Source organism: Pelophylax lessonae (assembly GCF_965119305.1).
Source record: "Pelophylax lessonae genome assembly, chromosome: 2".
Lineage (NCBI taxonomy): Eukaryota > Metazoa > Chordata > Amphibia > Anura > Ranidae > Pelophylax > Pelophylax lessonae.
The window spans coordinates 413,152,361-413,174,748 of NC_138769.1; the positions used below are offsets into that span (position 1 = coordinate 413,152,361).

At 45.3% G+C, this 22,388-nt stretch overlaps 1 protein-coding gene across 1 annotated transcript in view; it reads right to left on the reverse strand.

Moving 5' to 3' along the window:
* The window catches only part of SENP7 (SUMO specific peptidase 7), a gene marked incomplete at its 5' end in the record, with an annotated part of 95,674 nt that overhangs the window by 24,187 nt on the left and 49,099 nt on the right, over window positions 1-22,388 (reverse strand). Inside the window, 4 exons of the mRNA XM_082248099.1 lie at window positions 3,146-3,238; window positions 8,296-8,421; window positions 14,012-14,128; window positions 22,085-22,209. Coding sequence (XP_082104225.1) covers window positions 3,146-3,238; window positions 8,296-8,421; window positions 14,012-14,128; window positions 22,085-22,209 — 461 coding nt within the window. The remainder of the gene's footprint in view (window positions 1-3,145; window positions 3,239-8,295; window positions 8,422-14,011; window positions 14,129-22,084; window positions 22,210-22,388) is intronic.

A 22,388-nucleotide genomic window follows, 5' to 3' on the forward strand; every position in this document is an offset into this window, starting at 1 on the left:
AATTTTGGGGATCTCTCATGCAGTGAATTGATCAATAAAGTGACAAGTGCTGGTGAAAAAAACGAAACTAAGCTCCTCCTAATTTAACACAGTCCTCTGAATCAACAGTCTCTCTAACTCCAACCAAAAAAGTGATCTGAAGAGGACGCAGTGTGGGTGTGGAAACCAGTCAAGCAGAGAGTCGAGCGTCTGACATCATTTCCGGTCTGTGTAGTTGGAACGCAGGAGTGTCATAGCGTCCACCACAGCAAGAAAATAGCTGTTTTTACATGGAGAAACTGTGAGTGTAATACTTTTATTTAATAAAAAGCTTTTTAAAAACATATTACACTATGGGAGTTTGCTTTATTTATATGGCGACTGGTATGTGGTGATGAGGAGGACAGAGTCCAGGAAGTATTAGAGTCTGGAATAAACCCATCTCCAGAGGAGATGTCTGCCTAGAGTGGAAATCTGTAAGGTGTATATCCTACCCACTTCTGGTAAGCAGGGAGGAGAGAGGGGAGCACGGCTCACAGCACTGAGCACAGTGTGAACTCACGAGTGCCATTCCTTTTGCACAGAGGACACAGATCACTTTTTTGGTTGGAGTTAGAGACTGTTGATTCAGAGGACTGTGTTACATTAGGAGGAGGAGCTTAGTTTCATTTTTTTTCACCAGCACTTGTCACTTTTTTGATCAATTCACTGCATGAGAGATCCCAAAAATTTTTATTTTTTTTTCATACTGCCACTATAATCTATTTGTAATGTTAATGCATTTATTTATGGTAATAGTCAATTTAATTATAATACTGTAGATATATCACATATAATCATATCATAGGTACCACTCAATATTTGCACAGCTTATTTATTATTTATGAATTGTTTCATGGGTAATATTTATTCATTGTGACATTTGCACAGTTTTATTTATTTAATATTTTAGTGAGTGTAGTGCGGTCACGCCACATCACATAATTGCACCTATTGATTCCAATTTAGAGCAGCGCTGATATATTTTGCACACAATCACTTTTAAGGGAACATTCCCCTTTTTTATCAGCAGCAGCTTAACAAGTAATTTCACCATTTCATTGCACTGATCTAATATTCCTAAGCGCAGGTTCCCCTGTTTTTTCTATAAGTAAATACCGGCCTAAGTGCCGAACCAGCCACAGTGAACATGTAGCGGGTCAAGGCCTCAGATCTCCTATCAGCTGGATATGTAAAGACTGGGGGTACTTCAATTGGAATTACAGTGGCTTTATTCAACCTGGAAACAGGGAGGTCAACTACAGGAGGAACCGTCCATTTTTTTTTTTTTTTTTAAAGACGGAATCCTCATAAGGGATAAGGGTACCCCATTGCAAAAGTGCGTTTTGGGCACCCCCACTGTTTTATGACAATAGGAAGCAGGAAAGGGGAACACCTTTGTTGCCTTGGAGGACCTGTGGGTGCGCCAAAGATGACCGGCGCCTCTGATGCTGTGTTAGTCGCATCCTCCATCTTTAAGGTTTCCCGCACTGATACAATCAGCGCATACACTAACGCCTTTTTATGTGCGGCTAGAGGAGCAGAGGAACCATCCTCACTATCTGAGCATGCAGGGTGCGTGGACACAGACCCAAAAGGGTAACTCACAACCGCGGTGGCTGAATCAGTTTCAGGATCCGATGAGACAGAGGAAGCAGGTGAAGGCGGGGATGCTTTTTGCTAGCCCGTTGTCCCAGGACCAAATCTACCTTGGACACCAAGGACTCTAGGACCACTGTCAGAGCAGTCAGTTGTTGGGACCCAGAGGGCCCGGCAGCCTCAGAGGGGATCAGGTGGTGCAATATGCTCCAGGGACTCCATTAATATAGAGGGGACCCACACAAAAGTGTATCACACTGCAAGGGACACCCCACCACGCTGGTGGAACCACAAGGCCCCACACCGAGCACTACTGCCGCTACAGCTGAGAGAGGGAGAGAGAACCCACACAAAAAAACTCATCACCAGCGATCAGGTACTTGCAGCACCGAACTGCACACCATGCGGCGATCAGGAAGAGAAACATCCAGGGGTCAGCACTAGGGGCTGAGGAGGGGCTCCCACTGTCGATCACCACCCATCCGGCTTCAAAAACATGGCTGCCGCTATTTTCAATGGTAAACAAGAAAAATGGCAGCCGAGGCTACACAAACACAGCTGATCTGTAGCATAAAATGCTACAAGAAAATGGCGGCCCCGGGGGGACCCCAGGAGCTCAAACTATCCCAACAGGAAGGGGGCTCTGGCAGGCACCCCCATCAGCACCAGATCCCTCCCAAAGTTTGGTTGTCCAGTCGCCAGTGGCACGCTCCCCCCCAACCCCATTGCCAGCTCAACACCCCAGACCGATCTAAAAGGGTATGTCCACCCCATGAGGGGGGGTGGGGGGAGTAGGGAAGCCCAGGGGTCCGACCATCCCGGGGGGTGGGGAAGGAAGGGAGCCCAGGGGTCCGACCATCCCAGGGAGGGGCCCATGTCCTCCCCAAAACCCTCCAGGGGTAGAGGGGGGGGAGAGATACTTACCAGGATAAGGGTGGGCACCGCTCCGGACAGACCACTGCTCCATCATAATGTGGGTGCTGGCGGCCAGGAGGAACACTGACTCAAGGCGAAGCTATGTCGTATGCGCCCTCACGAGACGTTTTAACTCGCAGGCTAGTCCCCTTCCAGTTGGGCTATGCCGCTGCCAACCTAGCGCGGAGCTGTGGTCAGCATGCGCTCGCTGGCCAGACTGGAGAGACCCTCTGGATCTAGATAAACCAGTCTGTCGCCCAGTCCAGCAATTGATTGTAGATTTCCATCAGGAACAAAATAGTACTCCTGTAGGGGGCAGTATAACCCACGTAGTCAAGAAAATGAGGAGCTGTGTCCGTCAATGAATGAAAGAGAAAAAAAAAATTCCTGACTTCTATTATTCCATTGCAGAGATACCTTTTATGAATGACATCTTGGCGAGGTGAAATACATGAATCCTTTTTACCAATTATTGTGGAAAAAAAAACACATGGATCTCACTTTGTGGCAATTGATACTACTTCGTATAACAATCTAATAACTGTGCAATGTGTACTGTGCTGGTGATGAGAACAAAACCCAATCAAATGCTTTTTGCCTCCAAAACACTTACTTTTCATTAACTGGTACAAAGATAAAATCCTTTGTAAAAAGATCAACATGACGAGTCCAATTTTTCACACTTTGATGCCTTCTCTCTGCCGTTCTGAAAAACAAGTATCTTTTTCAAATCCTACATTCAGCTCATTCATAACACATAAAAATGTCACTTATCAATGTACTGCAATTTGATATTGTTCAGCAACAAACTTTTAAAGCAGAATTAAACTCCTATTTAAAAACAAATGCTGACAGCTAGAGTTTTTAGGACAGAAGAGACGCTATTGGTCTCTTCTATCATAAATGTTGCCTGTCAGCTGTATTGTACACTGAGCTCAACATGCACAGCTCAGTGTACATATGGGGCCCTACTCTGTGCCGTGATGACGCGACTCTCCTGAACAAACACTGGAGAGACGTCATCACAGCCCGGTCATTCAAGCGGCTGAACAGACGGAAACAGAAGGGAGACCAGGAGAAGATGGCAGTGCCCCTGGCCAATAGCAGCACTGACAGCACAGTCCTGGAGAGCATTATTTATTCTATGCGCTGCATACTAGCACATTATAACATAAACCCACTGGTGGCCCCTTAAAAAAAAAAAAAAAAAGAAAAGCGGAGCGAGAATTTAATTCTGCTTTAGAAGGGGGGCCACATACAACTAATACCTACATGTAGCATCACAGTATGGGCACTGCTTGAAACATACAGTATAAAGCTGTGTTTGAGGCTGTATCTGATCAGAAAAGGTTTGCATATCATCATCAGCATTAAAACGCACCCTCACAGCTGTTTGTTCTGGTTGACTTCATCATGATTATTGCAGAGCCGTAAGATTTTCATTTTGTACCCTCTGTTATACATGTTGACTTTAGGGTTGAATATATATTAATATAAACAAAACTTTAGAAAGTGACAAAGACAGTCACTCACAGTGATTGAATACAAATGCACATGAACATTATTAACAAAGCAGTAAATACACTGCAATGGAAAACCATAAAGGGGAAAAAAACTGGATTTTTGACTTACCGTAAAATCCTTTTCTCTGAAGTTCATTAACAGACGCAGCTCCATATTCTTCTTTACCATTGGTTATGCTGCCCCCTACAGGAGTAGGACCCTAGGCAGGAAAAAACTTTACCACACCGATGGGGCAGTCCCTGACAGCATACACCCACTCACACTGCTATAGGATTCAGTTTTGCTGCAAGCAGTGTCAGAAGTAAAAAACCCCAACACACGCAGAAATAGGGGGGCGGGTGCTGCGTCTGTCAATGAACTTCAGAGAAAATAATTTTACGGTAAGTCAAAAATCAAGGTAAGTTTTCTCCATCATTTATTGACAGACGCAGCTCCATATTCTTCTTAACCACTGGGACGTCCCAAAGCAGTATTTGCATGAGGGGTGGGAAAACAACGCAGAGAAAGAACGTAATTCCCCAAAGGCAAAACTTAGCCAACCCGGTAACATGGAGCTCAACCAGGAACAACTGGAGCTCACCTAGAAACAACATACACCCTCAGAAACAAAATTGCTCTTTTAAACAGCAGCCTGCAAAACTTTGCGGCCAAAAGAAGCATCCGAGAATGCCAACACATCTACTTTGTAGAATTTAGTGAACATATGCACAGATGACCAAGTTGCCCCCTTGCAGCCTTGTATTACTGACGCCTGATGGCGAAAGGCCCAAGAGGCACTCAGAGCCCTAGCAGAATGCGCCTTCACAGGGAAAGGTGGAACCTGACCCTTAAGTGTATACGCCTGTACCACCGTCTGCCTGATCCATCTGGATATGGTCGCAGCCGACGCAGCCAATCCCTTCCGAGGTCCTTTCCATGAGGACAAAAGGAGTGTCTGATTTCCTGAAAGACTCTGTAACCGCCAGGCAAACCTTAATTGCCCGAGCCACAGCCAAAGAATTTAAAGGCATTTTCCTTGGGATGCTTGGGCTTAGCACAGGAGTGAAGGCAGCACAATGTCTTCATTCAATGGAAATCAGAAACCACCTTAGGAAGAAACGACTGATTAGGTCAAAGTACCACTTAATCTCTGTGGACCACAAGAGAAGGATACCAATGTCAATCGGGTGGGGGCCACTCTGGACAGACTACCTCTCCACTCGGGGTGGGGGTGCTGACTGCCAAGTTTCACTCACAGGCCAGCCCCTGTCCAATGGGGCTCTGTCATAGCGAGGTCTAGTGTGGGGCTATAACCTGCACACGCTCGCTGGCCAGACTGGGAGACCTTAAGGATCTAGGATATCCAGTCCGGCTGTTGATTGCAGTTCTCTCAACATAACTAGCTAAAAAATTAAAATTTTAACAAAAGTTCACTTTAAAATAAAAAAAAAAACAAGCTAAGACCAAAGTCCCAGCTGGGAACTAGGTCCTAAACTAGGCAGAAACAAACTGAATCCTATAGCAGAGGGAGTGGGTGTATGCCTTCAGGGACTGTCCCATAGGCGTGGTAACGTTTTTTTACTGCCTAGTGTCCTACTCCTGTAGGGGGCAGCATAACCAATGGTTAAGAAGAATATGGAGATGCGTCTGTCAATGAACGATGGAGAAAAAAGGATTCTCAGTGCCGGTTCACACTGCTGCGGCGATCGCATGTAATGTCGGAGCGCACTGCTCCTTCATTACATGCGATCGGCTGTGCGGTGCGAGTTTAGCCATACACTTTGTATGGCTAAATTCGCACCGCACCCGCAGCAAAGACGCACAGGACCCTTTTTTGCAGCCGCATCAGGATCGGATCGCACAGCAGTTCACACTTCTGCGATCCGATCCTGTGCGAACTTCAAGATCGCACTGCGATATGCAATCAAACTAGGGGTGTCGTTAAGATTACATTGACACCCCCAGCGTATCGCATATGGCAGTGTGAACTGCCAGGGGTGCGTTTGCGATGCGGGAACAGGCTGCGAATTCGTAGCCTTCCCGCATCGCATAAGTGTGAACCGGAAATCAAGAGAGGGTCACTAAAAAAGCACGGTTCCAAGGATAAACATATATTGGAATAAAACACGTGAGAATAAACAAACAAAAAAAAAATATGGGCAAAGATATTGTCCTCAGCACAGCCCATAGTGCACATAATCGGGCAAAAGACCCATAAACATCAAATGTGTAATAATATTCATGGTAAGAGTCAATAAGGTTAGAGTTATTGGTAGATTCTATTACTCAATTTCTCAGACGAGGAATAATGAAATCCATATGTACCAAAGATTGGTAAACTTTTCCCACTTATCAAGCTCTCTAGCTTGCATCTCCTGCATGAGTATGGTGTGAGTAACTTCGCTCAACCAAGAAAAGGGTGGGGTGGAGGAACTTTTCCAGTGTCTGGATAATAATTGTCTGGCTGCGGAGAGGAAAAATCTTAGTAAGCTAAATGTTTTGGCTTTAACCATGCCCAGGTGGATAGATAACCGGGCTATGGGGGGGAGGGGGGCATCATAGATCTCTGTGTAGATCTAGAAGATCTGCGACCAGAAAGGACGGATAAGGTCACACTCCCACCAGATGTGCAAATGTGTTTCTCTCCTCGTGTGGTAGCGCCAGCATGTGTCCGCCGATGTTGGAAAGATCCAGTTGATTGTAACTGGTTCGGGGTACCATCTGGATAATAGTTTGGAATTCTATTGCATATAGCATAATCTGAGATAGAATATTGGAGGGGAGGGAATGGAATGGGTAATTAAGGGTATAGTGGAATCGGCATATTGGATAGAATATTATATAATAAGTAATATAATCCATAACATACTATAAACGTTACTTTGGGAGGGGCCAATAGGCATATTGGGTAGATAATATAGAATAAATAATCCATAGTAGAATATAAATAATACTTTTAGAAAAGCCGATAACCCAGCGGTGTTAATGAAATAAATCAGGAACAGGGGGAAAAAGAACGGGACTTTGTATGAGGTATGTGGAGTCGGTTGGCATATAAAATAGTAAGGTCACTTAATACAAATAAAAGGTTTAATAATGAATAAATATCGTCATAGTATAACATTACAATAAATGCATAATACATACATATGACAATTAAGTCAATAGGCAAGAAAAAACATCTTAAGCATGTATAAAGTCCAAATATAAAATAACGAATAAAGGATGCATTAATAATGGGCTCAACGCGTATCATGGACCGTTTCCACTTCATCAGGAGCACATACTTTCCAAACACTACTCAAGGGTAGGATCAATGTAAAGGACAATTATGTGAACATAGACCATACATGTTGACTTTACAGTGTACTGAGATCTCTGTACTGATGCCTTGTGGTAAATAGAGGAAAACAAATAAAAAAAGGCAGACCCTCACTCGCTCTGGCAAGTTTACCTCCCTGGACACCTTCCCCCTGCCAGATTCGCACCAATAACCACCCCCCTTTATTTTTTTCTGCGGTGTACTTTTTAATATTTCCATCTGGCCTAGGTGAGAATGATGTATCAAATTCTCACAGCCTCCAAGGATGTCTACATCACATATCCCAGAAAGATGCAAGAGTAGAACAATGGACAGTAGGAAAAGCTGGCGTGCCTCACTGTGGGCTGGCTTCCTGAACCCAGAAAAGGCAACCCGCCTACAATGATGAAGGTGGTTTATGATGGTGGTGCGGGACCCTGTCACACCTGAACAGGGGACTGCAGCAGGACAATGCTGGATCTGCTGGGCAGTAGAGTAACTAATCGAGAACAGCTATGCAAAGAACTTGCAGCACCACTCAAAGCACTACAAAGCCTCCCCCTGGTGTCCAAAGAACAAAATGGGTGCGGGCGTTGAAAACTAGCTCATTCAGGCTAGCAGAAGCAAATTAGGAGACAGAAGGTGGAAACCCCACACAGCGGAGCCCAGCCACTACACAGAAAGGTAAAAATATGGCTTCAGAGTAAGCTCATCCTGATTACATTCCTCAGAAATATTTCGCCCCACCAACAGGGCTTTATCATAGAAGGACAGCGTTGAATTGCTAGCAAAAGGAGGTGTAAAAAAAAAAAAAAAAAAGCAGGGTGGAATAAAGCTACTGTATGTCTGTTGTTAAGACTTAAAACCTGATCTGTGATTTGCCGCATATGATCCCAAACTTTGCAATACGATCAAGTGTAAAACAATGAATAAAAAAATAAAATAAGAACTGTACTTACGATAATTTGTCTGGGTTGTTATCGCTTGAACTGTTTTCTTTTCTTGTTAAACACTTAAAGAAAAAGCTACTAAATATATGACATCTGTTTGCAAAAGGTTTTGGAAATATCTCCAACATGAGGTATCTGGGGGGAGTGAAAATATGCATTGCAAATAAGTCAGCAATCCTCTCACATTAATAGCACATGCTATTACAATGTTGTCAATCTGTAATAAATACATTTTTTTCTACTTATTATCAGTGTAGCGAAGACAAATAACAAATCAACAAAAATGAAATCTACAAGAAATAAAACAGGTAAAATAAGATCTGCTGGTAAAAAAAAAAATCAGGTAAATTAAACAAAGCTTTTCGAGTGGGTCATTTCCTTAAGGACTATCAGTGCCTAATTTAGGCATTTGTGCCAGTGTCAGTAACATAACCGACACATGTGGCAAATTCGAGTAGTTCTTACTTCTGCCAGCAACAGGTTGTTAAAGAATTTCCGCCAGTTCTAATTTTAGGAAACTGGGGGTATACAAGACCAGCTCTGAGCTGGTGTACAAAGGTACCGTATCTCAATGCTCACGTCTGTGCTGGGAATCGGTTATAAATGTGCTCCATCCCGCACCCCATTGAACTGTTGGCCAGGAGATTCCCCATCCAAAAGCTAAATATAAACAAAGAGGCTGAGGATAGTGGTGATGTCATTACCCAAATATCTTAAAGTGTATGGGCGCTAGGGATCTCCTTACTTGTTAGTGACACCTAAATGCATACATTAATCTCATATAAACAAAAAATATAAAAATATAACGTGTTGCAATAGTCCATAAACAAAACTGTCCATCTTTTTAGTCCATTATGAAGCCATCCACTGTGTGACGACTGGTAAATCCCCACCTCCAAATAGTGCTCAAATCTCAAACTCATGCAGACAACCATGCCTTGGACTTGTGTCCTGTGATCTACAGCACACTTAGCCATCCACTGCCACTCACCACATAGAGGGAAGGATAGGAGATCTGGAGCAAGTGATTGTTTTGCTATGCGCAAGCTTACCCACAAAACATTGGGTCCCAAAATCTGGTGAGTGGCAATTATAGTCTAAGCATGGTGTAGATCACAGAACACACAAGTCCACGGTACGATTGTCTGCATGAAGTTGAGCACTATTTGGAGGTAGCGATTTACCAGTGGTCACACGGTGGATGGCTTCATATTGTTCTAAAAAGATGGACAATTTCATTTATGGAATATTGCAACACGTTATTTTTTTTGCAATATTTTTTGTTTATATGAGATTAATGTGTTAATTTAAGTGTCACTAACAAAAAAAGGAGATACCTTGTGCCCATACACGAAGATTTTTTTTTTTTTATTATTGCAATCGGTGAATTCCACTCATTTTTTTATTAGCAGCAGGGATATCACGGTTATATTTAGTAGGCTTGAGGACACTGTGACGCAGTGGTTTTTGTTTCAACGTTACCCAAATATGGCACTGGCCATATCTGGGATAGGACTTGTCACTAGGTGGGTGGAGCCTGATGGGGAACTGAGAGACTTGTTCCCCATCAGGCCCATATTACTTCTTATTGGCAGCGCACAGCACTGGAGGGATTGGAAAGCCTGAATTGCAGCTATGAATCTGGCCACTGTTGTGCATTGTCAACAGTAAATTAAACCTAATCAGGAACTATTTCCGCATCAGGCTCTGCTCACCCCTAGTACAATCATGCACCTGTCAGTGTGATGGGTGCAGTGCACTAACCTCAGTGTGGACACTGACAGATTAATTTACCTTTCTCTGACAGGTTCGAAAATCAGGTGCAAGCATCAACACTTTCAGTGTCTACTATACATTTAAATAATTCTCTTATGCTTACTTTAAATATAAAATTTGTCTTTGACTAGATAATATGCATCAGTGAAGCTTTTAGTTTTTCTCTGTGCATTATCCAGCAAGCATTAGCTTTACAAGGAACAGCTGCCATGCCAGCAATAATCTCACAGACTCAGAAGTAAACACCATTATCCATTTAGTTAAGTCATGAGAGAGATGTGAGGGTTTGCCATTGCGGTCCTCCAGAAACTGTTAACTTTGTCTTGGAACTAACATATACCAAACGTTTGGGAAAGGTCAAGAATGCCTCATCTCTTCTTGAAATAAGAGTCTACAGAAGCCAAGCAACTAGCTTTTTCAAATGGAAAGGCCTGCTTGCAGCCTGTACTTCTCATGTCAAGTTTAGTTTAATCTGAGTTCACTTTAATCCACTGCAGACACAATTCATACAGCCATTACATTGTCACCCAGAATGTACTTGGTGATGCTTGTGATAAGTAACATTCTTTTTCTCTGCTTGCCTAATGTACCATTAGTCAAATTCAAGCTTCTAAGCCAGGTTTGAATCTGTCGCATTATATGAGAGATGGGGTGGGGTGCATTGGTGCACTACTGCAATGCCTAGATAAAAAACTAAAGCCCCTTTCACATGGGCACTGTCGGCAGAAAAAACAGGCAATTAAGGCACATTTTTTACTCACTTCAGCTGCCTGTCAAGTAGGGATAGGCCGATATATCGGGGGCCGATATGCACTTTCCCCAATATATTGGTATCGGCCCCGGAACTGGCCGATATTGCCGATATTTTTGTGACATCATTCAGCCTTCTTAGGCCGCTTCCCTCACCTTAGACAGCCTCGTCTGGAGTCGGGACTAATCTCGTGGGTGTATCACAGCCATACACCCACCCACAGCAGCCCAGTACCAGCCAGCCACAGGCACTGTACTGGCGACCCAGCCAGCCACCCACAGGCCCTGCACCAGCCAGCCGCCCACAGGCCCTGCACCAGCCAGCCGCCCACAGGCCCTGTACCAGCCAGCCACCCACAGCCCCTGTGCCAGCCAGCCAGCCACCCACAGACAGGGTGCCAGACAGCCAGCCTGCCACAGGCCCTGTACCAGCCAGGCACCCACAGCCCCTGTGCCAGCCAGCCACCCACCACAGGGTGCCAGCCAGCCACCACAGGGTGCCAGCCAGCCACCCACCACAGGGTGCCAGCCAGCCATTAAGCATTAAACAAAAATTAACATGTTCAGTACCAGATTTGTATCAAAAATTGTGTTTATTTTTCAAAACTTTAAATGTACAAAATATCGTCCCATATCGGCCGATACCAATATGTTGTGACCAAAATATCGGTATTGGTATCGGCACTGAAAAAAACATATTGGTCTATCCCTACTGTCAAGACCAGGCCAGCCACATGCACACTGCTTCAAAAAGAATTTGACATGTCATGGTTAGCAAGTGATACTGCTTATCACCACGTCCTGTAAAGGGAATGGGGCACTACAATCACAATGTGATTGCTTCAGATGGACATGGTTGCAGTATGGTAAGAAAGGATTTCAGTGTGACATCCCTCTTCAAACAGGCGCAAGGGAGGTGGCATATCTTCTCTCAATCGCCTGCCAACTGCAGATCAGTCACTGCTGACCAAGTGGTCCACTGCAGATTGTCAGTGAGCAGCTAGGTCCAAGTGAAAGAAGCCTAAATGTATGGTTGGCTCTTCGAGCATGCAGCTCAAGATTTGATTTACATTTTTGAAAGAGTGTACAATAGTTACATTAAAGTTAACACCATCAAGTTTAGTGTGTGTGTGTGTGTGTGTGTGTGTGTGTGTGTGACATCTTATCGAGTCCTACCGGCCAAACTGAGCAAATCAGGGGAGAATGGCCTTAGTAAGTGAGGTGACCAAGAACCAGATGGTGATTCTGACTGCGCTCCAGAGATCCTGTGTGGAGATAGGACAAAGTTTCAGAAGGACAACCACCACTGCAGCCCCCCTCCTGATCTGGACATTATGGCGTAGTGGCTAGACAGAAGCCTTTCTCAGTGCAAAACACATTAAAACACACTTGGAGTTTGCAAAAAAGCACCTGAAGGTCTCTCAGACTGTGAGGAACAAGATTCTTTGGTCTGATGAAACCAAGATTCAGACAATTCTAAATGCTATGTCTGGAGGAACCCAGGTACTGTTCATCACCTTCCCAATACTATCCTAACAGTGACGCATAGTGGTGAAAGCATCATGCTGGGAGGGTGTTTTTCAGCAGCAGGGACTGGGAGACTGGTCAGGATTGAGGAAAAGCTGAATGGAGCAAAGTACAGAGTAGGGATCGATCCATTATCGAGGGCCGATATATCAAAATCGGACACCAAGGTGGCTGATATTACTGATACTTCGGAAAGTGCTTGTACCGGAGTGATGCCTGCAGCTAGAGGCATCACCCCGGTACCGAGTCCATAGCCGATGGTCGGCTGTCTTGTAATGACAACCGATGCGGCTGAGAAGCCGCTCGGCTGTCATTACAATGAGCGAGAGGGAACATCGACCCCCCCCCCCCCTCCGACCACCTTCTGCGGCTCGCCCGGGTCTTCCGTCCCCCCCTGGGAGACCCAGGCAACCAGCCTGTACGGCCGCCGACAAACCCGATCAAAGCTGCATTCGGCTCTGATCGGATCTCCATGCAAAAACCCAGAAGTGATGTCATGACATCACTTCCGGGTACTCGCTCCAGATTAAAAAAAAAAAATGAAAGCATTCACAAAAGCCAAACTTGGCGTTTTGAATGCTTTTAAGTGCAGAGGAGGGGTTTGGGGATCCCTCCACAAGAGTACGTGTCAAGTAAAAAAAAAAAAAAAAATGTACGAAAATATTGGCCAATACCGATACGCGATGACCAAAATATCGGTATCGGCAATGAAAAAACAATATCGGTTGATCCCTAGTACAGAGATATCATCATTAATGAAAACCTATTCCACAGTACTCAGGACCTCAGACTAGGCCAAAGGTTCACCTTCCAACAGGACAACCATCCTAAGCACACAACCAAGACAACACAGGGGTGGCTAAGGCTGGCCATACATATACACACTGCCGGGCCATTGTATTCTCCCATTGGGGAAACCGTCCCCACCAGGAGAAGACCATGATTATAACTAGTGGCTATAGCCGCAGCTTGCTATAATCACAAGCCAATCCGCTAGGTTGGTTGTACCCAAGTTGATAGATCAATCTACTTGGAACCTTCAGCTGTCTCATTAATGGTTCCCGATGAACCGGCCAAGATTTGAATCATGTATGGCCGGCCTCAAGAACAACTGAGTCCTGACTGAACACTGACAGTCCTCATCCAACTTCAATGAGCTTGAGAGGATTTGCAAAGAATGACAGAAAATCCCCCAATTCAGGTGTGCAAAGCTTGTTGCATCATACCCAAAAAACCTCAAGGCTGTAATTGCTGCAAAAAGTGCTTCAACAATGTACTGAGTAAAGGGTCTGAATACTTAAGTACATGTGATGTTTCAGTTTTTTCTTTTTAATAAATTAACAGACATTTCGAACATTCTGTTTTCACTTTTTCATTATGGGGTACTGAGTGTAGATTAATGAGAAAAAGAATGAATTAACCACTGTAGTATCGGGCTGCAACATAAAAAGTGAAGGTGGTCTGAATACTTTGTGAATGCACTGTATATAGAAGTCTTACCATTAAGTTTAACCCTCCAGGCTATGATCAAAGTTAGAATGATAGAGCAGGACATTTTCTCAGGGAATAGAATGGGAAATTAAGCTCAGATATTTGCTAAAAGGGCCTGAAAACAGTACTTTTTAGGCCAACATTAACAGCAACAGTACAGGAAAGACAAAAAGATACTCACTTCAGATAAAAATCAATGATGACATCATTGAGAAACTCTCCATGCTCCAAACACTCCAAATCTTCATTACTAACAGCAAGGCCTCCTTTTGTTGGGGGAGGAGGATAAACCAGTAATCTGAAAAATAAAGCTCTTTACTAAGTCACATGCATTTGCATTCACAAATGTTTAGGTTTTATTCCCCTGTATTGTCTTTAATCAGCAACATCTTCCTTCACCTCCCAACACAAGTATGTATTTTCCTATCGACCAGAAGCTGATCTGCCAGTGTCACCTGTAAAACATTTTCTACATTTTCCAGCCAAGAATGCACTAGAGGGGGTTCATGAAACGTACATCAACACCACAGATATCCATTTACATGTCACAGGCTCCCTGGTAGTTTCTCCACAGATGTACGAGGATTTCTATTTTTTTTTAAAGGTAAATTAAAAGCAGAACTTCACCAAAAAAGGGACGTTCCCCTTCTTTTCCCCTTCTCCTCCGCACCTCCTCTGTCATATTTTGAATACATTTTTTTTTTTCTTGGGGGGGGGGGGGGGGGCGGGAACCATGTTTTGAACGGTACCCCCTCTCACTTCTGCTCCGACCATCTAGGCGATTGCAGCAGAAGTTGCCCTCCACTCCATCCCCACAGTTTATGTGAGCATAGGATGTACAATGAAGGCACTTCAGACTCTTTTACTATTTATTCTGTTTGCGTCTCCTGTTGTATGTTATGCTTTTAGCATTATTAGAAAGGTAATGTTTTACATGCAGAGGAGGAGCATGGATTGCTCAAAAGTTCCATATTGCTGGACTCATGTAGATGTGTGCCCTAATTTACTGATATCAAATATTACCGATCACTTAACCTCGGGAACTTATATGCTTAGAATATATATTTTAACCGGTTAACTTGCATATATGGCAGCAAGGCAGATTTCCTGCACTTCCGGATCTGGGGCGCACATGCTTACCGCCAGTGACCTGCACCTCTGTTTATACACAATAGGAGCTGATCTGCGGGTACCGCTGGACTCGATGTCCGTTGGAACCTGCTGATCATTAGGCAGAGAGCCAGTACAGCGATCTACCTATGTAAACAAGGCAGGTCGCCATTCTGTCAGTAGGGAAGGCATTGATCTTGTGTTCCTGCAAAGCAAGAACATGAATCAATGCCTTCCCCTAGTAAAAGCACCTCCTACACAGTACACAAGCACTGGCTAGGAACATAGTTAACCCTTTAATCTCCCCTGATGTGAACCCCTTCCCAGCCAGTATCATCAGTACAGTGAAAGTGATATTTTTTAGCACTGGTCACTGTATTAGTTTCACTGGTCCCCAAAAAGTGTCTGTTAGTGTCAGATTTGTCCTCCACAATATCGCAGTCCCGCTATAAGACGCTGATCGCTGCCATTAATAGTAAAAAAAAAAAAAAAAATCCATAAAAATTTCCCATAGTTTGTAGACGCTATAACTTTTGCGCAAACCAAATAATATATGCCTATTGGGATTTTATTTACCAAAAATATGTAGCAGAATACATATTGACCTAAATGGATGAAGAAATTTGTTTTTTTTTTTGGTTTTTTTATTGGATATGTTTTATAGCAGAAAGTTAAAAAAAAAATGGGATTTTTGATTTACCATAAAATGAATTTCTCTGATGTTCATGGACACAGACACAGCTCCTGATACTCATACTGCCCCCTACAGGAGTAGGACAGTAGGCAGAAAAGAATTTTGGCTACACCAATGGGCAGTCCTAGGGGGTATACAGTAAACCCCCCTCCATTGCGGGGGTTACGTTCCGGACCCAGCCGCGAAAAGTGAAATTCCGCGAAATAGAAAAACCCTATTAAAATGCATTGTAGGCATGATTTTTTACTGTCACTGTACATGTAAAAGCATTTTAAGGTCTTTAAACACACTTTTAAAACAATAGAAACTCATTTAAACACATAAAAGATACTAAGAGACAGAGCAAGAGCTATGGAAAACACAAAAATATTTCATTTTTAATGATTTATATAGTAAAATAACATTACAAAAAAAAACGCGAATTACCGGGGCCGCAAAAAGTGAACCGCGATGTAGCGGGGGATTACTGTACTCCCTCTCTCTGCTATAGCCACTCAGTTTTGTTACAAGCAGTGTCAGGAGAATTAGAACTCCAGAGAGAAGTAGGTGCTGTGTCCGTCAATGAACATCAGAGAAATGGATTTTACGATAAGTCAAAAATACCGTTTTATCTCTTTCATTGACGGATACAGCTCCTGATCTTCATATCCATTGGGGAGTCCCAAAGCAGTGTTAAACATGAGGGGTGGGAAAAACAAAAAAATTCCCAAGGATAAACATTAGCCAACCAGGCAACAGAAGCTCAACCAAACAATTGCAGCCCACCTGAAAAAAAATCCACACTCTCAAAGAGGATCAGGTCCTCCTAACAGCAGCCTGCAAAACCTTGCGGCCAAAAGAAGCATCCACAGGAGGCAACACATCCACTTTGTAAAACTTTATGAAAGTGTGCACCAACGACCAGGTGGCCGCCTCGCAAACCCTGCGTCACCAACGCCTGATGACGGAAAGCCCAGGAGGCACCAAGCGCCCTAGTAGAATGCCCATTGACAGAGAAAGGAGTAACCGGACCCTTGATGGAATAGGCCTGAACCACCGTCTGTCTGATCCATCTGGAAATGGTCACAAAGGAAGTTGACAACCCTTTTCAAGGTTCATCCGTCTGACTTCCGGAAAGACTCTGTAGCTGCTAGTTATACCCGAATTGCCCGGACCACATATAAGGCAATTTCCTTCGACTGTTTAGGCCTGGGACACAGGAAGGCAACACAATGTATTCATTCAAATGAAAATGAAAGACATCCTTTGGAAGGATTGACGGACCGGAGCAAAGAACCACCTTATCCCTGTGAATTTACCAGGTAAGGTGAACAACAGGATAATGCCGTCAGTTCCGACAGCCTGCACGCAGAGGTGATGGCCACTAAAAAGGCCACCTCCTATGACAGCGTAAGCAGGGGAATCTTCCGAATATATTCAAAGGGAGGCTTCTGGAGAGATAAAGCACCAAATTAAGATCCCAAGGCGGCAACGGAGCCCGCACTGGAGGAACCAAAATATCGGACACCCTGTAGAAAGGTATGCACCAGGGAGTGTGTGGCCAAAGGTCATTGGAAGAAGATCGCCAAAGCAGACACCTGGCCCTTGATGGTACTCAAGGCCAATTTCTGTTCAACCCTCCCCCCCGTTGAAGGTCAAGATCTGAGCCACCGAGAAGGAGCGAGGAAGAACCCCAAGAGACCCACACCACGCAATATACATCTTCCACGTACGATGATAGATCTTCCTAGAGGTAGGTTTCCTAGCTTTCAACAGTGTAGGAATCACAAACTCAGATAAACCCCTATCCTTCAGCACCTGGTGTTCAACAGCCAAGCTGTCAATGCCAGCGACTGTAAAGCAGGATGGTGGATTGATCATTAGGACAGCAGATCCTCCGGGAGGAAGCTGTCAAGGAATGTCAGCGACCAGCTGCACCAAATCGGCTTACCAAGCCCGCGGAGGGCAGTCCAGAGCCACTAAGATGACCGGAATCCCTTCTGCCTCGATCCTGCATAGAAGTCTGGGCAGAAGCTTGACAGGAGGGAAGGCGTAAATCAGACGATACTGACCCCACTGGGCCACCAGCGCGTCTGTGGCGTCCGCCAGAGGATCCATTGACCAAGCCACAAACTTCTGCACCTTTCTGTTGAGCCAAGAAGCCAACAGATTCACCTTGGGGGGTTCCCCACGGGAGACACAGCTGATAAAACACCTCTGGATGAAGGGACCACTCCCTGTGGTCCAATGCTTGCCGACTGAGGTAAGCCACCCGCCAAGTGTCCACCTAGGGAATGTGTACGGCGGAGAGGGCTGGAACGAACCAGTCTGCCCACCTTAGAATGCTGGCTAGCTCCAGAGCCGCCAGGACACTTCTTGTGCCCCCCTTGGTGATTGACATAAGCCTCAGCCGTGGCATTGTCCAATTTGAATGCGCACTGTACAACCTTGAAGACGATCCATCCAATGATCCAGACAGTCTGATCGCTCGAAGTTCCCAGACATTGATCAGGAGTCTGGACTCTTCCAGCGTCCAGATCCCCTGAGCAGAATGCTTGCCGAGGATGCCTCCCCAGCCGGACAGGCTGGCATCTGTGGTGACCACTGTCTAATACAAGGGGAGGAAGGCTTTGCCCAGCCGAAGCGCCGGAGAATAAGCGCCGGAGAATAAAGACACCATATCAGGGACAAAAAAACTCATTGTCCAGAGACTGCAGAGTCTTGTCCCATTTGGTCAGAATTTCCCTTTTGTAGGGACCTCCTATGGAACTGTGCAAACAGAACCACCTTGAAGGTAGACACCATCAGGCCCAGCACCCGCATGCAAGTCTGGAGGGATGACCATTTGGACATCAGGAGGCGAATTGCAGCCTGCAATTTCCGGGGTTTGTTCAGAGTCAGGCCCAGATAATCCAGCTTTGTGGATGGAACCAGAGCAGACTTCTAAAAATTCAGAATCCAGCCGAACTCCCGCAGAGTTCACAGAAGGAGATCATCCAAGTAGCCCAGTACCGCGATCCCCTGTTGGCATAGCAAAGCTAGGACCGGGGCGAATACTTTTGTGAAGACCCGAGGAGCAGATGCGAAACCAAAGGGTAAAGCTACAAACTGATAATGCTCCTCTCCCAAAGTAAAGCAGAGAAAAACGCTGGTGACTGGCACATATTGGAATGTGAAGGTAGGCATCTTTTATCGATAGTGGCGATGAAATCCTCCTGACGCAGGGATGCCACCACTGTTCGAATGGAATCCATTCTGAACTTCTGTAACCGCACAAAGCAGTTTAGTGCCTTGAGGTCCAGGATTGAACACACTTTGCCTTCCTTCCAGGTTTGAGTAAAAACCCTGACAAGGTTTCGAGGTTGAAACCGGGACAATCGCCTCCTAAAGGAACAGGTTTTGTACCGCCCCGAACAGGCCCTGTAAGCGGTCTAGGGACAGGCGCAAGTTGGAAGGAAAAAACCTTGTCAGGGGACAAGAGTAAAACTCAATCTTGTAGCCGGACCGAATGACTTTGTGGACCCACTTGCCTTGTACCCCAGAAGTCCACGGGTCCAGGAACCAGCGAAGACATCCCCCCATCCCCGATAAGGGTGAGGGCGCACCTTAATGCAGAAGGAGCCTTGTCCACAGGTCTGGAGAAGCACGATCTTTGCTTGCCAGACCAGGTTCGTTTGGATGCTCCTGAAAGGCTTTGAGCTCTTGTCAGTCGACCCTGTGGGACGAAAAAACTTCTGAGGTGAGAAGGAAGGCCCATGTCTACAACAAGGTTCCTTGCCCTTAGTAGCCTGCGGAAGAAAAGTACTCTTTCCCCCTGTGAGACCTTTAATGATGTCATCCAGGGTAGCTCCAAACAGGCGATCTCCTTGAAAAGGAAGATCAGTCACGGCCTTTTTTGAAGACTGATCCGCAGACCAGCACTTGAGCCAAAACACACGCCGAAAGACCACTGCCAAAACAGAGAGGCGACCCATCAGGGGAGCCGCATCCAAAGAGGCATCACAGATAAACTGCAGCTCCTGGACCAGCCGGTCCACCAGCTCGGCAAAGGCAGGAGGGAGCTGTTCTCCCTCCAGGTCATGGTGTAGGAGCTTAGCCCACTCAGTCGGAGTTTGCGACACTAGGGCAATGGTGAATACTGGCCTCATTGCCGAACCGGCCAGAGTGTACATAGTGCAGGCCACAGCCTCCGCCTTCTGGTCAGCTGGATCCTTAAAAGGCCGGGGATTCAATCGGAATCTTGGTTGCATTGTTTAATCTGGAAACTGGAGAGTCCACCACCGGTGGTACAGTCCACTTCTTAAGAAGGGACTCCTCATAGGGGTAACACCTATTAAACTGCTTAGGGACCCCACGGGGACGCTTTGGTCATCCCCACTCTTTAGCGACAATTCTGTCAAAATAGGCAGGGAAAGGAAACACCTTTTGCTGCTTTGGATGGCTTGTGAGTGCCAAAGTACACCTGTGCCTTCGTCGCAGCGTCAGCTGCGTCCTCCATTTACAGGGTCTCACGCACAGATACAATCAGTGCATCCACCAGTGCCTTTTCCTGCGCGGCCGCAAACGTGCAGGAATCATCCTCACTATCAGAGGATTCTAGGAGGGTGGTTGCAGACCCAGCAGGGTGACCCACGTCCACAGCAGTCCAATCAGATTCAGGATCTGATGAGACAGATGAGGCAGGGAAGGCGGGCGGTGCACTCGGGACACAAGGGACGCCAGGACCGCCGTCAGTGCATGGATGAATGGTTGGGACCCAGAGGGCCCTGCAGCTTCAGAGGGGATCAGGTGGAGAAACGTGCTCCAAAGACTCCATGAGTCACCAGGGGGCCCCCACAAAGTGTAAAACGCTGCTAAGGGACAACCCCCACCTGCAGCACCACCCGGTCACCAGGCACAAAGCACCAAGCGATCCTCAGCAGAGAGGGAGAAGACCACACCAAATTCACCACCCACAGAAATAGGCACCTGCTGCCACCAGGGGAATCTGCACTACAGGTGCGGCGATCAGGAAGTAAAATGATCCAGGAGTCAGTACCAGGGGATGAGGTGGGGCTCGCAGCCCACAGGGCTCCACTGTCATTGCCGCCGCTATTTTCTTATAGCAACGAAATGCCGGCCTGCATGGCACCACAAAGATTACAGGGACCCAGGAGGAAGACCAGGCCTCAAAAGGCAGATCCAGGCAGGACAGGGGGCCCTGGCAGCAGCCCCCACCAGTTACAACCTCCTGCACAGCCGATCGTCTGGTCGCCGGCGGCGCACCCCCGGCGCCCATCGCCTATCCCAGGAAAGTGGCCAAACAACCCAACCAGCCCCAGCATGGAGGGGGGGGTGGGGGGGCCGGATGAGGGACTGGGCAAGGGGGGGTTGCCTGCGGGAAGGAGGGGAACCCGGGGGTCCGACCTTGAGCCAGCCCCCGTTCAGTGGGGCTGTCGTGGCCGACCTAGCGTGGAGCTAGATTATCCAGCCCGTCGCCCAATCCGGCAGTTGATTGTAGATCTCACAGGAAAAAATCCCGGAGGAAAAAAAATTTCTATCTACAAAATTTTGCCAGGACCAAAGATCTCAGCAAGCAAATAGGTCCTTACTCCTGACTAGGCAGGAAAAAATGGAGTGGCTATAGCAAAGAGAGGGAGTACACCCCCTGGGACTGCCCATGGGTGTAGCCAGATTTCTTTTCTGCCTAGTATCCTACTCCTGTAGGGGGCAGTATAACCCAATGGTTATGAATATCAGGAGCTGTGTCCTTCAATGACCGAAAGAGAAATATTTTTTTTTTTTTCAAAATTGTTGGTCTTTTTTTGTTTTTTTGTTTTTATAGTGCAAAAAATAAACACTGCAGAGGTGATCAAATACCACCAAAAGAAAGTTCTATTAGTGGGGAAAAAAAGGAAATAAATTTTATTTGTGTACAGCATTGCACGACCGCGTAATTGTCAGTTAAAGTACTGCAGTGCCATAAAGCAAAAATGGCCTGGTCATGAAGGGGGGGTTAAACATCTGGAGCTGAAGTGGTTAAAGGCAAAACTGTTTCTTTTTTTTTTTAGCTTGGAAAAAGAGAGGAATTAGAACTAGTGCTTTTGTTTATTAAAATTTAAAGTGTATTGTTTTTATTTATTTGTTCTTTAAATATGTTTGAAAAAAACGCTGCACAAATACCATGTGACATAAAAAATTGCAAAACCCACAGTTTTATTTTCTAGGGGCCCAGCTTGAAATAATTACAGATATCATACCCTATTTTTTATGTTTTTACACAAACATTTTTAATTTTTTTTTTTTTTTTTTAAATCCATCTCCAAAATAGATTTGGCAAACCTAAGCAGAGACATGTCATAAGCAGCTTTATAATTCAAAAGTGTCCAAACATTTGCCATAAGGAAAAAAGAAAAGGAGACAATTGTAGGCCCATTTGTATAAATACATAGGAACATTCTACAGCTAAGTACAAATTGTGCAAATACACACCTGATAGGAACTCCACTTCTTTGTGCTTCCCCCAATACGTTATGTTGCTCAGGTACCATAGAAAGTGAAAATTGACCATCACTCCATTTTTGCATAAGGCTATAAGTGGATTTTACTTTCTTAGCCTAAAACAGAAAAAAAAAAAAAAAAAACAGTGTTTCAATAAAGTGATTTTTGTGATGAGCAGAGCTTTTTTTTTTTTTTTTGAGCAGAGCTTTTTTTATTAACAGCAGTAATGCCCTCTCTTCATGTATGGACTGACTGCAGCTATCCTGTATAGGGCAGCAGTAGAAGCTAACAGCTC